General features: G+C 34.8%; 1 protein-coding gene across 1 annotated transcript in view; it reads right to left on the bottom strand.

Moving 5' to 3' along the window:
* LOC143257813 (protein phosphatase 1 regulatory subunit 12A-like) overlaps positions 1-17,489 on the bottom strand; it is a 64,692-nt gene that overhangs the window by 31,841 nt on the left and 15,362 nt on the right. The window contains exons 3-10 of the mRNA XM_076516842.1: positions 17,184-17,302; positions 16,773-16,935; positions 5,729-5,873; positions 5,435-5,509; positions 3,485-3,671; positions 2,753-2,830; positions 2,288-2,361; positions 1,703-1,879 (exon numbers count right to left, since the gene is read on the bottom strand). Of these exons, the coding sequence (XP_076372957.1) occupies positions 1,703-1,879; positions 2,288-2,361; positions 2,753-2,830; positions 3,485-3,671; positions 5,435-5,509; positions 5,729-5,873; positions 16,773-16,935; positions 17,184-17,302 (1,018 nt within the window). The remainder of the gene's footprint in view (positions 1-1,702; positions 1,880-2,287; positions 2,362-2,752; positions 2,831-3,484; positions 3,672-5,434; positions 5,510-5,728; positions 5,874-16,772; positions 16,936-17,183; positions 17,303-17,489) is intronic.

Raw genomic sequence — 17,489 nt, forward strand, 5'->3', positions numbered from 1 at the left:
AAAGGCATTCCTATATTTTTTAAAAAGTTATATTCAAGATATAAATAATATTTGAGAAATGTGGCATTTTTTGTGAAGTACCCCTCACATTATAACAAACATCAAGCCTTGAGTGTTCACCTGCGGTTTTAATAAAAATATATATTTAGATATTGTAAATTTATCAGTATTTTGGTTTGCTTTGTTAACTCAGTTGGTGATGATGACTTTGACATATAATGAAAAGCATGCAAAGTAACTACATTCCCACAACTGCTAGAAACATGCTGTATTTCTAATTTGTGGCACAGACCTAAAATCTCTGACAATGGCCCTGGTTAAATTTAATTTTTTAAATCAAATTTTTCAATCATTATATAATTTACAAAGAAAATTTATCAGGTTACTTAACATATAAACCATTTTACTTGATATACATGTAAAAAATGTATTTTGAAATGTATATAAGACATATTTCAAGACTTTTACTGATCTATACATGTAGAACCTGTAGTTAGAGTTTGGTAACACTCAAATTGTCTCAGTGATTAGAGTACCTAAACCTCAACTGAAAGTCTCGCATCCAAATACCAGTACAGTTGACATTTTGTATAATATTTTAACTTTTTTTTAGGTAATTTCTTGTATTGTTCATATTGCATCAAGTTTGTTTCTTTTTATAAACATAATTCATTTGTTAGATAATTGGTGTAATAAATTATGAAATTATAAATAATTAATAAAAAATCTGTTGTATTTGTCCTAAGTTTACATTTTCTCTCAAGTGAAAGTAACTTATCATTCACATGAACTTTGACAATTGCATGTGATGTTCATATGAAGCTTCTTTCTAATCTCATATAAAGAGAACCATAAAACACCCAATTCCTATTGCCACATTCATGATTTCCAGCTGAGAATCAAATAAATGATGCACAGAACAGAGATAGAGTTCAATAAGTGATCATGTTTAGGACAAACTCTTTTAATATTCTGAAGCACATGAATACCATTAACATTGGATTTCATGCACTGGATGCCAAATTCACTCAGTAGTTACAAACTCTTTATCCTGGTGTAGAAATCTCATGTTCAAATCAGGGTTTGAACATTAATTTTTTTTCTTTCTTTAATATATGATCAGTAAACTTTCTCAATACCATTACTGATCCAATGAGGGATTCAAGATAATGGTTAGCATAACACAGTGAGGCTTTTCATTTCAATTAAACTCTTTTCACATCATCAACAAAACAAATTCTATATTAAAACCCTTAATTAAACTAAAAATAGTTCAGAAGCAGTGCAACAAAGAAAACACTTTTAAAAATGAGAATGAAACAAAAAGATGGATGACATAACAAAAAAAGGAAAAATTAGGAGAACTGAAACAAATAATAAACAATTGGCACAGTCAAATAAACCTCTTGAAGAAACAAACTAAAATAAATTGATACTGAAAGACAAGCAAACAAGTTTTAGCCTTTCCTGTGCATTGAATATGTACATCAGTTAGTACAGTTAATATTATGCTGTTTTCATGTTATTAAGAAATATTTAAAATATAACTAACAGTTACTTAGACACCACCCCAATAAAACTACAGCTTAATTATAAGCAACATAATAAATTGGGTATATTTAACATTTCTGACCAAGTTTAGGACAATTATCAACATCTAATGGTTTCTGACAAATATTCTACGATCTAACTTCCACCTTACTTCAACTGCTGTCTGGACTTCTTGGACTTTCCTAAGAATCACCAAAGGCTCTTCTTTTGTGGTATCTTGTGGATCCTGATTTACAGAAATGTTTGTTTCCCCTTTTATTCTCCAAGAAGCCACATGATTAGGTAATTCCTGTGTTTCAGCATCAGTAGAAGGTTTTGAAACAGAAGACTAAAAATAAAAAAAAAATTAAGTCTATGGAAAAAAAATTACCAAAACAAAGGGATGGTCAAAATATTTCTAAACTGAAAAAATGAGCTGAAAATTAGATTATATGAATATCTGAAATAAAGTTTAATACCATAATAACAACACAATACCAAATTTATAAGATAAAATATTTGACATCTCCATCCATTTATACCTTCTGACTATTAAAACAAACAACTGTAAATTCAGTTTTTATGGCTTGAGTTCTTAAATGTTAAAAATGTATTTATTTTCCCATATACAAAAATACTACTGTTATTATACGATGCTTAAACATATGCTTCGAAGAACACTTCTGTTTTGTTGATCAAACTAATAATTTTAATTTCTCAACACCAAGTTTAAACTAAGTATCAAAAGTTTATGTACCTCAATTTCTTTGGCTTTATCTTCAGAAATGCTGATTTCGGAATACTCAGCAATGTTGGATTCATTTCTTCTTACTAAGTGAGGAAATTTCATGTCACAAATAATTTATTGTTAAGACAAAATCTAGAAAGAATATCATAAAAACTATAAAATTTACAATAAAATCTTTCTATTAAAAGTTAGTAACTTAAAATGACATTCACTACCATTACACATTTTTATAACAGTTCTGTAAAATAATAAATTTATAGAACAGAAAAAATATAAATCCATTTAAGTAAAAAAACACAAAAACTTTCTTCAAAAGTAGAGGAATTCAAGAATTAGTGCAGCTCTTTCCTTATTTCATAATATTACTTTGGAAATTCATACTTTAAGTATGCAAATTCATGGGTGTTTAAAATAAATTAGGTTTCATCCATACACCTAGAATGCATAATGAAGAGTAAACCAGTAAATTCTCACCTGTGGTCAGATCTTCCTTCCTTTTAATCTCTGTATTGGAAGAAGGTTCTTGAACACTTTGAATTGTAACTTTATTCTCTGTCAATAAACAAACAAAATCATGTCTTTAAGGAAAATAACTTTGCGTTCTTGATATATAAATATACATGATAATTTGTCCATTGTGGGCCAGGTAGAATTTCAAAAGTAACTATCAGGAATGTTATCGTTTCTCAAACGATCCATCTAATACCTGAAATACTACAAAATTGGTAACAGTAGACTGATCTGAAAAGTACAAAATTATACTACGAGTCATGCAAGTAATATATTTTTACACGTTTTGATTTTCACTGTAAGCCAGTCCATTTATACAGCCTAAAAAACAAACACTTATAGTTTATTTCAAACACTATTTCATCATGTTTTGGTAATAAGAAAATGTAAACTTCATTATCATTAACCTTTAGAATCATCTACTATTTGTGACAAATTCAGGTTTACCTACTATATAAACACAAATATAGTGCTTTATAGCAAAGCAGGTTGTGTTTATTTTTCTTTTATAAGGTCCTCCTTTAAAAAAAAGTTTTTAATTCTAAGTTGTTTCCAGTTGTATTTTAATTGTATTCATTTTAATCTGAATTGTTTTAAAAATCTTTAATTTTATAATAAAAAAACAACAACATATTACTGATCTCTATATAATTTATCTTCCTGTCACGCTCTTCTTAAAATGAATATATTTTTTACCCTCTTCTACTTCCTCTTCAGGTAATCTTAACTTAGCTTCAATCTCTGCTCTTTCTGCAAAAGTATCTTTCATTATTACATTGCTCTTATCTGTACCACTCATTCGAGTTACCGAAGTTCTTCTTTTTAAAGGAGGTGGCGCTTTTCTTCTTAATATTTCTCCTAGTTCTGGACGCTCCTTCTGAAGCTGTTATACAGTAAAGCATACTTTGTTAGAGAATAACATTCACATTGAAACTTGTGAACAAACATTGTAAATATTATACAGGTAGCTTTTAGAAAAGCAATAAGTGTTTATCATTGTAATGTATGCTCTCAGAAACACTACATTCCAAACTCACAACTGTTTTTCTTACAGCAAGATTTTTTAAAACATAAATTATTACTTTTAACAGCTTTAAAATGTGCCTTTATGTATTTAGTATTCAAAATAATTATTAAAACAGTTAATAAGTATAAAGTGCAAATATTATGGAACTGCTCTACAGTATGAAAATGAAATGCACCAGAATATGGTCACCTTTTGACAGTTAACGCTGTCATTGTCTGTCATCCAATCAATGAAAAAGTGAAGTACCATCCTAATGCCTATAAAGTAACAGGGAGTCCAACTATTCGCAGATTGTATGGTGAATGCATTCATGGTTCCCAAGACAGAAATACCAGAAGATAAATGTGTAAAAATCAAAGTTTTGACCAGCGAGAGTTTGATGAGTAGTAAATGCATATTTCACAACCCCTAAGAGTATAAGTGAAACTAGTACTGTTGATGATACAAATAGTCACAGTACAAAGCCCAAACTTTTCAAAAACAGTGGTAGGTAACTTGGAACATGCTCTTTCTGTAATATACAAAAGACTGGTAAAAAAAACTGATCCAGTTATTTGTAGAGGTGTTAGTAGTAATTTAGAAATCAGTAGTTTTTATACACAATGATATTATTATGCTTACAAATGGTTATAAGTTAATTTACTACTTTATTAACATAATGTGCTTTCCTACACAAGTACAGGTGTAACTACCCCCGAAACACTAAGATACACAATGACATAAAATGGCCTCACTAAATACATAGTTGTCCAAAACCAATGCTTAAACAAATTATTCACACCAAAAGGCTGAAATTGACATCAAACATTAAAAAATAGAATAAACAATGCTGGATAAATGCTTTTCACAAATTAGTTCAAATAGTGAGACAACAATCAATAAATAACACTTTAAATCAATGGCAGAGAAGAGAAAGGTATCATCACCAACATACAACATATACAATGAGCCAAGCTAAAAGACCAGTGCAACTCCAGACTGGATTTCAGCCAATGGTGTTGGAAATCTACATTGAATATAATGGTTCCCTGACTGTTAAGAGGTACAAGGAAATAATTATCTATCATGACATTCCTTCTGGATCAAGACCTATTAAGCAGGGATTCATCTTCCAATAATGTAATGAAATAATATCAGGAAGGAACAATAAAAACCAGTGAAACACCAGCAACTACAGCTTTGCCTGACAAAATCCTGATATGAATATTATGTTACGACTGTATGGGCTTGTACAATAATTGAGAAGATAAATAAACCAAACAACTACTTGGCTTAATAATGAGGAGTAATACAGGAAATCTGAAATAATGTTTCACTGTTTAAAACAAATATGAAATACCAGTGCTTTGGATAACCTTTCTGCTTTTCTTTCATACTTTCTGTAATAATGTATTATACAAAGATAAACTGATTCTTTAGTTTTAATTATTCATTGTTTGTGGCTCCTGTACATGTAACACCTATGCATACCTAAAACTATTTCCAAAACTATACATTAACTTCATGTGCCCTCAAGATATACCAAATATTTTATGCATACTGTAGCAAAAAGGAACAAATTCTAAACACTATACATGCATAATTATACAGAAAATAAACCAATTTACACCAATACTCACAGTATTTTGTTTAGTCTTTAAATCTTCTAACACACTAACCAAGTCAGGATCTGCTACATCAAAACATGTCTGCCCCTGAAATAAAAAAATATTTTGAAGAAATAAACATCTTCAAAAATATCAAAACATGATGATAATCTGTTTCCTAAGATATACTTCTAATTCAAAGTAACCAAAATAATACTTGGGACACAGATTTCCCATTTTCTCTGAAGCACAATAACAAAATAAATAACAAGAAAAGATTCCAATTTTCTGTACTCAGTTTATTCTAGTGTATTAGATAACACTTACAACAAAATTTTGGATATCCATGTTTGCAAGGTTATCAGCTAAGAGTTCACAGGATTCCTTCTGGCCCCAGTGTGCTGCAGCATGGAGGGGTGTCCAGCCATCATTATCCTGTGTGTTCAGATCTAAACCAGCTTTGATCAGTAAGCTGTGGTGAAGAATGGATAGTTTTTACATCTTAAACATTAAAATTCGATTTTTATTTCTAGAAAGAAACACTTCACATTTACAGAATTATATTTGTATCTAAACACTACAACTGAGTTAAGGATAAAATAAGGTCCTTTAACAAAAAGATGAGTAATTATAACCTAAAAGAACTATCCCTCCATTTTATAAAACTAATATCTGATATAGTAACAATGAAAATTACAACTTTTTTGCTCAAAATTATACTTTTTAATATTTATTAAGTTTAACTTTCTTCAATAAACTGAAAACTTGAGCAACAATGATAATGTAAAAAAAAAAAAAAAAAGACAGTTGAACCAAAAGAGAAAAATAAATAACTAGAATAGTGTTGTACTTAAGGAAGCTTTTAGTATTTATTAATAGATATTCATAATAACTCATTTCATTCTGAGAAAAACTTCATGTCTGGCTTAAAATTTTATATACAAATTTTAAACTTCATAGTACAGCAAAAGTGGTAAAAGTCAGAGCATGCAAACTGAAATATAAATATCTTAATACTATTATGATGAAAATCATGATTTATTCATTAGTAGTCATTTTTATTGATTGATTAATTTAGTGTTTTATGGCACAAAGCAGCTAGGCTATCTGTGCCAAACTTCCAGTAAAAAGGTAAAAATAAATTAAATGTAGTAAAATACATAAAAGGGAATGAAGGTAAAACAAAACATCACTGAAAAACAGAAAAAGTATAAAATCAATGTTGACACCTAGTCTACAATGTTAATAGAGAAAGTAGAGTAAGAGAAGTTGTAAAGGACTTTCTCTAGCAAAATGGTAATGATCATAACCTGCCAGGAAGACTAACAGGTAGTTCAAACAGCAGCGTTAATCACCTGACGTTGGTCTTTCCAGTCCTGGTTTCGAGTTATTTAATGTTCTGGCCATTTTACAATGTCAAATTGAACTAGAGAGATTGAGACTGAAAAGGGAACCACAATTAAAAAGGTGTAATGAATAAATATCAAACACTTAAATGAGGTTAAAAAGATTAATGGCCATTAAAAAATTAAAAACTTTATCAAGGTGGACAGTGTCACCATCACCAATAACACTGTCCAATGTCACAGAAAAACTCTGGGACAGAACATGTTTAAAATAGTGACGTCGTTAAGAGTCGAAATGATGGCAGGAAAGTAAAATATGGCTTACAGTAATTTGAGTGTTACACAAACTACAAACTTGTGAATCAGTTCCAGATAAAAGTATACAATGAGTTAAAAAACTGTGACCAACGCGTAGTCTAGCCAGAACAAGTTCCGCCTTCCAAACCTTACGGAAGCTAGACGGCCAAAGCCCAATATAGGGTTTTATTTGGAAAAGCTTGTTGTCGCATTGCTCACTCCAAGTGGACTGCCAGCTGGCATGGAGCCGAGCCTTGAATACAGGACTATAGTCCATGTATGGAATAGGAACAGTGATGATAGTGCCAGAGCAGATAGATTTAGCTGCCATGTCTGCAAGCACATTCCCGCAAATACCAACATGGCCTGGTATCCAGAAAAACTGGATTGAAGTAGATGTTAATGAGAAATGGGCCAGTCAGTTTTGAATATCAGCGAGAACAGGATTTGAGCCAACGTGAAGTGATTTCAAGGCCAGCAGAGAACTAAGGGAGTCAGTAATAAATAGTGCAGTCGGAGTACTGCTCAGCTTCAATATGATCCAGGGCAAGAGACATGGCATACAGTTCAGCAGTGAACACAGAAGCTGTAGAGGGGATTCTGCGTGCAACCACCGAACCGCAACAAACCATGGCAGAGCCCACAGAGTCACCTGATTTTGAACCATCTGTATAAATTGGAATAGAAAGGTTGTTCCAAAGATGTTCAGTAAATAAAAGATGGTACTTCCAATCAGGAGTATCTGCCTTTTTCAGATGACTTAAAGAAAGGTCACATTTGGGGCTGTAATAAGTCATGGGGGGGATGAGCTGACCAGTAGATTCTGCAATGTTTTCCAAGGACAGACCCAATTCATCCAATTGCACCTGGATGCGAAGGCCAAAAGGAGCAATGGCAGAACATCTGTTTTGAAAAAGTAATGCCCACTGAGGAAGGAAAACACATACCCAAGTGGGATGCTTTGGTAAGGAGTGAAGTTTCGAAGAATACAGTAAAAACAGCAAAGGTGCAGAGAAGGTTCGTGAGATTCCACATATAAGCTCTGAACTGGGGAGGTGCAGAAAGCCCCAGTGCAGAGTCGAAGTCCTTAATGATGAATGGGGTCCAGCATCCTTAAGGCCAAGGGTCTGGCAGAGCCATAGACCAATGATCCATGGTCAAGTTTTGAATGAATAAGATCACGATATATCTTTAACAGAGAACATTGATCTGCTCCCCAACTGGCAGTAGAGAGGACACGGAGGATGTTCAGTGCTCTTGTGCATTTGACTCCTAGCTGCTTTAAGTGTGGTATGAAGGTCAGCTTACAGTCAAAGATAAGCCCCAAGAACTTGGTCTCAGGGACCATTGGCAGTGAAACTTCACCAATACGGAGTTCAGGATCAGGGTGGATACCCTGTTGGTTGCAAAAGTGCATACAAATGGTTTTAGAGAGATAAAAATTAAAGCCGTTTGCCGAAGTCCACTTCAGTACACGATTGAGGGCAGTTTGTAGTTGCCACACAATATATCTCATATTCGACAACTAACACGAGATGTGAAAGTCATCAACATAGAGCCCGTTTGCAACAGTGAGAGGGAGTTGTTCAGTGATGGCATTTATCTTTATACTGAAAAGTGTGACACTCAAAACACTGCCCTGAGGGACCCAAAGTTCCTGTACAAAAGAACGGGAAAGTGTCAAACCCACACAAACTTGTAATCTCCTGTCCATTAAAAAATTTTTAATAAACATAGGTAAATGGCCATGTAACCCACATATATGGAGGTCTCGCAAAATGCCATACCTCCATGTTGTGTCATAAGCCTTCTCAATGTCAAAGAATATTGAAACAAGATGTTGGCATTTGAGAAAGGCTTCTCTGATTGATATTTCAAGTCGAATTAGATGGTCCATGGTGAAATGCTGTCGTCAGAACCCACACTGGGTGGGCAGAGAGGAGGTTGTTTGATTCGAGGAACCAAACAAGATGAGCATTATCCATTCTCTCTAAGGTCTTACAGAGACAGATTGTCAAAGCAATTGGACGATAGTGTGAAGGAATCTTGGGATCTTTCCCAGGTTTAGAGAAAGGTAAGATAATAGCCTGGTACCAGGCATCAGGAAAAACATTCTCCTGCCAGATCTGGTTAAAAACAATTAGAAGAATATCAAGAGAAGCAGGAGAGAGATACCACAGCATGTCATAGTGTACATCATCAGGTCCAACAGATGTACTGCCAGACAGATCTAGGGCTATTTTCAGTTCCACCAGTGTAAAGGGACAATTATAGTAAAAAAGACAGTCAGTTCAAAAGGAAAGAGGTGAACGCTCTGCCCGAGTCTTGATGGCCAAGAAGGTGGAGGAACAAGCAGAAGTGCTAGATACCTGGCAAAAGCTTTCACCTAGAGTATCGACGATGCTCCAGACATCAGCTACCACTTGGCCATCAGAGAGTAAGATGGAGAGGGGGACAGAATTGTAGTGCCCACTGACCTTTTGAATCATGTCCCATATAACCTTGGAACTGGCAGTAGAAGATATGCTGGTTGTGAACTTAATCCAAGATTCCTTCTGGCTTTGACATCTTACCCACCTAGCATGTGCACGGGCCAGTTGGAAAGCGATGCAGTTCGAAAGTGTGGGATATCTACGGAAAGTATCCCAGGACCGTTTTTGAGCCTTCCGTGCAAAGTGGCAAGCAGGATTCCACCACGGACAAGGATATCGTATGTTGAGGTTCTAGGAATACACTGAGCAGCTGCTTGTATAATACAGTCAGTTACCGCTGCCACACAGTCGTCTATTGATGGCTAATTCACGATGGTAGAATCAAGTTCTGCGAGAGCAGTGAAAGTGAACCAGTCTGCCTGGTTCAGCTTCCACCGGGGCACGCAGGTAGGATGGCATTGACCACGGCCAGTCTCTCTCAAAAGTATAGGAAAATGGTCACTGCCAAGTGGATTATTGTCAATCCTTCGTGAAAAATGGGAAAATAATGAAGGAGGGCAAACCGAGAGATCAATAGATGTAAAGGACTGACTAGGTGTGTGAAAATAAGTGGAAGAACCAGTATTGAAAAGAGAAAGATTGTGATCAGAGAGCATACCGTCTACAGAGCAACCCCTCCTATCAATAACAGCACTTCCCCAGAGGGGATGATGTCCATTAAAGTCCCCCAGGATTACAAATGGAGACGACAACTGTTCAACGAGAGCATCAAGGTCTGATTGATCATATGTCTCTCCAGGGTACAGGTACAGAGAACAAACAGTGATGGTATGACCCAAGGAAACACGGATGGCTATGGCCTCCAAGGGTGCATTGAGTGACAAAGACAGGGTGGGCACATGCTAATCAACCAATAGTGCCACCCCTCCATGTACTTGTCCATCACACAGCCTGTCATTTCTGTACAGAGAAAACTGCCGAATGGTGACTGTATCAGCCACCATTGTTTCTTGTAAGGAAAGACATGCAGGATAGCAGAAAGCAATCAATGTTTTGATATCATCCAGATTAGAACGTAAACCTCAACAGTTCCAATGTATGAAGATGGCCATTTTTAATGACGGGTAGGTGAAGTGGCAGGAGAACCCTTCTGTTTATGACCACGTCTTTTTTCCTTACTGTCCTTATTTGGAGGAGGTCTATTGACCTCCACGGATCCTGCCCTGGGTGGATGGGGCAGGTCTTTGTTGTTGGAAGGGGATTCCAGTGACTGAGGATGCGAACGAATGATTGTTTTACATCGTGGGGTTGGAAAAAAAGATGTATCAGAAGAAATGCCTGTATTTGAAACCGAAGGATGTGAATCTTGAGATTTGTTGGACTGTGTGGGAGGAACAGAGATGGGTGTAGAAGTTGATTCATCAACCTTTTTAACCATGGAGGTCAAAAGGCTTTTCATTTGTTTAGAAAAAGATTCTCTTGGAGATACAGAGAGATCTGTCTGCACTCCCACTGTAGTTGTGGAACGAAGTGCAGCAGCATATGTCCGAGATGGAGTGGCTGACAGCAATTTCCGAGCCTCAGGATAACTAATGTTATGGGTCGTTTTTAAATGCTGCACCTCTTTTTCCTCCAACCATTTTGGGCAAGAACGAAAGTAGGAAGGGTCGGAAACATTGCAGTTGACACAATGTGGGTCCGTGTGACACTCATAGGCATCGTGATCCTTGTCACCACAACAAGCACGTCAGGGAACCACGACAGGACGTCTTTGAATGGCCGAACCTCTGACATTGGAAACATCGAATAGGGTTTGGAATGTACGGCCGTACCCTGCAAATTAGATAACCTGCCTTAATGGTGGCAGGTGCACGTGGTAATGTAAATGTCAAAACGAGGATATTTGTCAGCAGTGTAACTCCGTCTTTGCGAGTGGAGATGCGCCTCACTGCAGAAACTCCTCGAGTGGAGAGACCATTTGCCGTACCCTGCAAATTAGATAACCTGCCTTAATGGTGGCAGGTGCACGTGGTAATGTAAATGTCAAAACGAGGATATTTGTTGGCAGTGTAACTCCGTCTTTGCGAGTGGAGATGCGCCTCACTGCAGAAACTCCTTGAGTGGAGAGACCAGCGAGAATCTCTGACTCGGGGACATTCTTCAAGTCCCTCTCAACAATAACTCCTCGTGATGAATTCAAGGTAGCATGAGGGGGTAACCTCAATAGATACATCCCCAATTGCCTTTGAATTCAAGAGGAGTTCACCGTGTTGGAATGTGGATGTTTCAACCAATGTCTCCAAATCGAAGCTTTTATACTGACTTTGGAGAGCCAGCAAGTCCCTTTAGTCCCTTCTGAATAAAAAAGGGGGACATTTGCCCTAAATGTTTTTCTGAAAAAGAATGTAATATAAGAAAATGGGGTGCAGATGTTGAAGATTGCTGCTCAGAGTCTTCAAGACGTGGTCATTCACCTATTAACTGTTTTTCACTATTTTATTTAAATTTTTTATTGGAGGATCCATAGGAAAAATGGAAAATTTCGGTACCCACTGACCCCACCCACCATGGAGCCCTACGAGGGGACGCACTACAATGTCATACAAGGATACTGCAGCAATGCCAGGGTTTGGTGAGCACTATACCAAAACACCAGCATCAGACACAATGTCCACAACACTAAACTGAGAACTTCCAACACTGGTACTTGGTTGACTCCAGCCCAAGTGGGCCAGCCGATTGACCCAAGGGGGACCACCCATCTACAGGAATTCAAGGCCAAAATGGTGTGTTAGGATTGGACCCCTCAACCACCAGGATTCTTTCCTCCCCTTCACGGATCGCCACACACGGCAAACATGTGGGTGGAAGTTTAGATCCCAGAGGAGGTAAACTGAAAGAACAGAACCTTCCCTGGGAGGTCCTGTCACCACGTACAGGAATCCACACCGAGGGGTCATTTTTATACACATATATATTCATGTAAATTACTCAAGGAATATCTGAACTATACATCTCTGATTTTAAACTGCTAGACTAGAAGAAAGACAGCTTATCACTAGGACCTACCACCAACTCTTGAACTAGTTTTATCTTAATGAACAATGTGAGTTAGTCATTAACTCTATAATGCACTTAAGGACCCTAAGTACAAAGTACTATTCTGTTTTGCAGATCCATAGTCACTTTAGTCTGATCCATTACTGAGTATATCCTGCCATCTGTTGTTAAATATGGCCTTGGCACTACCCTACTCTTGTCTGATATTTATTCAGATACTACATTAAATTCTATCTAGTTTCGGGTAGATATTAAACAGTGAAATAATTCTATAATTCAATATTCTGTGTCAAAGAAACAAAATATCCTGTTTCATCCTTTTGAATACAAATTACTGAGAAGCTCTACTGATAAAGCAAAATCTGAAGTATGTAAACACTCTTCTTGCTAAGAAAACACAAAATTTGTATTCCATTTTAGGTCTTTTCCTTCACTTTGTTGATTTTTAGTTATAACACTTATTACTATGTTGAACTCTTAAATAACTGTCATTTATTGTATGCCAACAATGATTCTTTCTTTTATACAGTATAACTCATTCACCAAAGTATCAACATTCATGTTTTTATGCATGGTCACAGTAAAAAAAACAACTTTTAATTTACATCAAATCTTTGTACTCAATATTACAATATTAGTTACATTTGTACTCAAATTTACAACATTAGACAACACAATTCCATTTCAAAACATAACTTTAATAACCAAGATTTGGCATACCTTCATCTATCTTTATTTAAATACAGACATTAAAAGTTTTTTTTGACATTATAGATTGATATTCCTTTTCAATTTTGTTTTATAATTTCCTTAAGTTATTAATCATTAATTACATTCTTTTTTCTTTTACAAAAATGCTTCAACAGATGCCAAAAATGATTCAATGAAATTAACATCAGAATTTGTCACTTTACAACTTTTATATCACCGGCTCTTTCTTCCTAAACCAAATACCTCTTATTTATTATAACAGTATTTGTATCATTACATTCTGCAGCAAGTCATAGCCAAAAACAATTCAGTATCATTTGTGCATTCTGTATAACAAACCAGGATGTTGCAATATTGCTCTTTTTTCAGTAATTTCGAAAACATAAAAAATTTGTGCATAAAAAAACAAACATTCTCCCCCATACACTCTCACAGACCCATCACCATGTCTCACTGTCTTGCTCACAGATTTTTATTTAAACTTGCCATAATCAAATCAGTGCATAAAAAAACTGCCCTAAAATCTTTTAAAAAGTTGAGTCTTTCCTATACAGTAACTGTTCTATATATTCTTCTTATTTCTGCAATTCTTTAACATGTCAGTATATGAAATATTAAGCTTTATATATATAACATTTTTATATAGTATAAATATTTTTATTGCTGACTGTAATTCCATGCCTTTCATGTTCCTCTGCATTAATTCTGGGAGTGTTTTGATAAATTTAATGTAGATGTTCTTTGAATGATAATAACCTTTAAAGAATCAGAAAAGCCTTGAAACATGCTCAGAAAAGAATCAACATTGCCTCTAAAAAATCATACCATAAAAGAGCAATATCAAGAGTAACTCAACACAAAAGTTCAGTTCCTAATGCCCTAACAGCAATGACTGGCTTCTCCATATGACAACACCAAGATTAATTTAATGTAAACAATACCAAAATTGCCCCAATATACTTGATCTGAAACAAAGAGATTATGTCTCCTGGCAAAGCTACCTTAACAACATGATAAAGCTCCAATTGTACCAACAAATCAAAGCTGATGTCTAATATTACATATGAGGTATTAATAACAAAGGGTGGGAAGACAAATCCAGGGAATTTCAGAACTTTGCTGACCAACATGATGTGCAGTTTTTTCAAGCTGCAAAGACAGTTTATGGCCCTCAATACCATGGGCCAGTCCCAATTCACTCAGCCAATGGTAATATACTCATCAGGGAAGCCAATTCCTTCAAAAAATATCAGAAGAATCACTTTGAGCAACTCCTGAAAAGGAACCGGCACAACTGAAAAGTATCTATGATGACATCCTTCAGCAAGCAGCAAATGAACATCTGATCCTCCATCCCAAACTGAAGAAGAATCTGCCATGAGAAAGATGAAATCCAACAAGACCTATGAACCAAATGGAATCCCTGTTCCAGGATATTTCAACATGGCAGAACACTCTTGATTTAGAGACTCCATCATCTCATCCTTCAAATATGGGTTACAAAGAAAATACCACCTGATCTGCACAACACATATACAGTGCCTATCTTGAAAAAAATGATGTCACTTATCTCTGTGAAAATTATAGAGGCATTTTCATTTTATCAATTGCAGGAAAGGTTTTTTTTCCCTGCTTTCTGATGGAGAGAATACCTCCAAGATGAATAACAGTGTAGTTTCAGTCCTTACTGAACTACTGATGTGATTTTGTAGCACATCAACTGCAAGAAAAGTGTAGAGAACAAGACTACGATTTGTCCATGAGCTTTATAGATCTGACCAAAGCATTCAATTCCCTCAACCATAAAGTATTATAGAATATTTTAGACAAACATGGCTGCTCTGAAATGTTCATCTGAATTTTGAGACTCCTTCATGATGACAACACTGCTTCTGTACTCTATCAAAACTCTCAAACTGATGTCACTAAAATCTGTAAGGCAAGAATATGTAATTGTTCTGACTCTCTTACACCTCGAAATGAGTACAACTTTATTATTGTTAAAGTGCAGGCTTTTCAACCTGCAACAGATGAGAGGCAGAATCAAAGTTACCCCTATAATTTCCCATAATTTTACTGACACAAAAATGAAAATTGATCTCATTAACTTTGCTTACAAGAACTTTGGATTATCCATGACAAAAAAAAAAATCTTTCAATAAAAGCTTTTGACAACAAAATTCAAACCTTCCAAAATTTTTTAACAATGGAGAACCACTGGAATGAATAAATCATTTCCTGTACCTTGTCAGTCACCCATCTTCAAATACCACCACTGATAAGGAAGTTAAAAGCAAAATAAATTGTGATGAAAATGCTTTTTTACAAACTGAGACATGTATTCAACAAAAAAAGATAAGATAAAGCCAAGTTTATAGCTTACAATGCAGTGGTTATCACTATTCTTTGATGCATCTATTGAATAACTGGAATCAAATGGGAGAAGAACCAACATCAGCATCCTTAAAGAGTCTCGCTGATAAAAGATAAACTTCATTAGGCAGGTCACCATCTTCGTATGCAAAAACATTGCTTTCCTCATCAAGTACTCTTTTTTGAATTTTACTACTGCACTTATTTTTGGGGTAAACAAGTAAAAAGATGGAAGGATAGCCTAAAATTCTTCCTCAAAAACAAATCTGTCAACTTCAACACATGAAAGGAGGATGCATATAATCATCCCCATTGGCACCATCTTATCCATAATGCAACAGAAACATTTGAAACTTACCAATGTGAAAAAATGAAGCAAAAGCTACTGAACAAAAAAGAGAAAGAAACCAACCCTAACTTGTGACAACAATGTAATCTCATATTGGGCTGTTCAGTCATATGAGAACACATTCACCTAAGGAGGCATCACCTTCACTCACGAAGGATTGCTGCCAACCAGCAAAATGCTGTAATGCCAAATGTTTGAGCAATAAAATGCTGAATTTATTTTCATTATACAAAACAATAATTTGGATGATTTGAAATTTACTGTTCATCTGCTGCAAGTAACTCATACAGAACGAAAATGTAATGATTTACAATCAGTGTCTGAAATAGCTATCATTAAGAAAACACATATCGAATAGTTAATCTCACCCCAATCTAATAATGCTCAATAGCTGATGAATAGTTGCATGTATGTAATAATTCTATTTATGATATGGATAAATGTTCTTATTGTAACCATTAACACAGGGGAAAAAACAGCAAGACACATCATTAAACATTCTGCCAACTGTGGTTACTTCTTGCAATTTTTTATGACAAAAGTAATTTGTTTTCTTGTCATTCTTCAGAATCATGGTCATTCCCATATAAATTATTCTATGATTAGTAAATGACATTTCAACTGATCTTTAAAAAGAGATAACATTTCTGAAAAGAAGTCAAAAAGAAAGAACAATTACACACAGACATTAATAAAATAAATAAAAAAGGTCTCTGAACTTAGTTTCTGCATTTTTTTTTCACAAAATGCCACTCTCAATACAAATATATTATCCAATATTCAAAATTAACATCTCAACATACCTCAGTACTTTAATGTAGCCCTTTGCAGCAGCTACATGGAGAGCTGTAGCTCCAGTCTTTGGGTGAATTTTGTCATTAAAGTTTTGATTTTTAAGTTGAAAGTCCTGAGCATCCTGCATCATGACACGTTCTTCTTCTGTTCTTGCAGCATCACAGTCAATACCTAGATGTAACAAGTTAACACATGATATGACAATCTTTATAATTTATTAATCATGGACCACAAAAAATGATGCATGAAATTATGATAATCTACAAAAACTGTTATATTTTTGACAATTATATATCAAACAACAAAAACAGTTAAAGATCTACTAATTTTCCAGTTAATAATTCAAAAAATAAATAAATACAAACTCAGAAAAAGAAAAACTGTTGTCAAATGTGTAACTAATATAGTGATACACACACCTAGATGGTCAATTTCTGCTTGGAGCAGTTCTTCCATTTCCTCTGATTCAGCTATGTCAATTGGCAGTTCCCCATCATTGTTGACTTTTGCCACTGATGCACCATTTTCAAGTAAATATCTAAGTACAAGAATAAAAAAAAAAAACTTAATATAAAATAAATTACTTACCTACTCAAGCAGCATGCTCTGATATTAAACTACAAATGGAATCTCATAATATACCTTATCATTTGATACTGATATATTAAAATCCATAAAAAACTGTAGTGTTAAATAGCATCAATGATAATTTTAATCTTCAATTA

This window comes from Tachypleus tridentatus, chromosome 7 (assembly GCF_004210375.1).
Source record: "Tachypleus tridentatus isolate NWPU-2018 chromosome 7, ASM421037v1, whole genome shotgun sequence".
NCBI classification, from domain to species: Eukaryota; Metazoa; Arthropoda; class Merostomata; order Xiphosura; family Limulidae; genus Tachypleus; species Tachypleus tridentatus.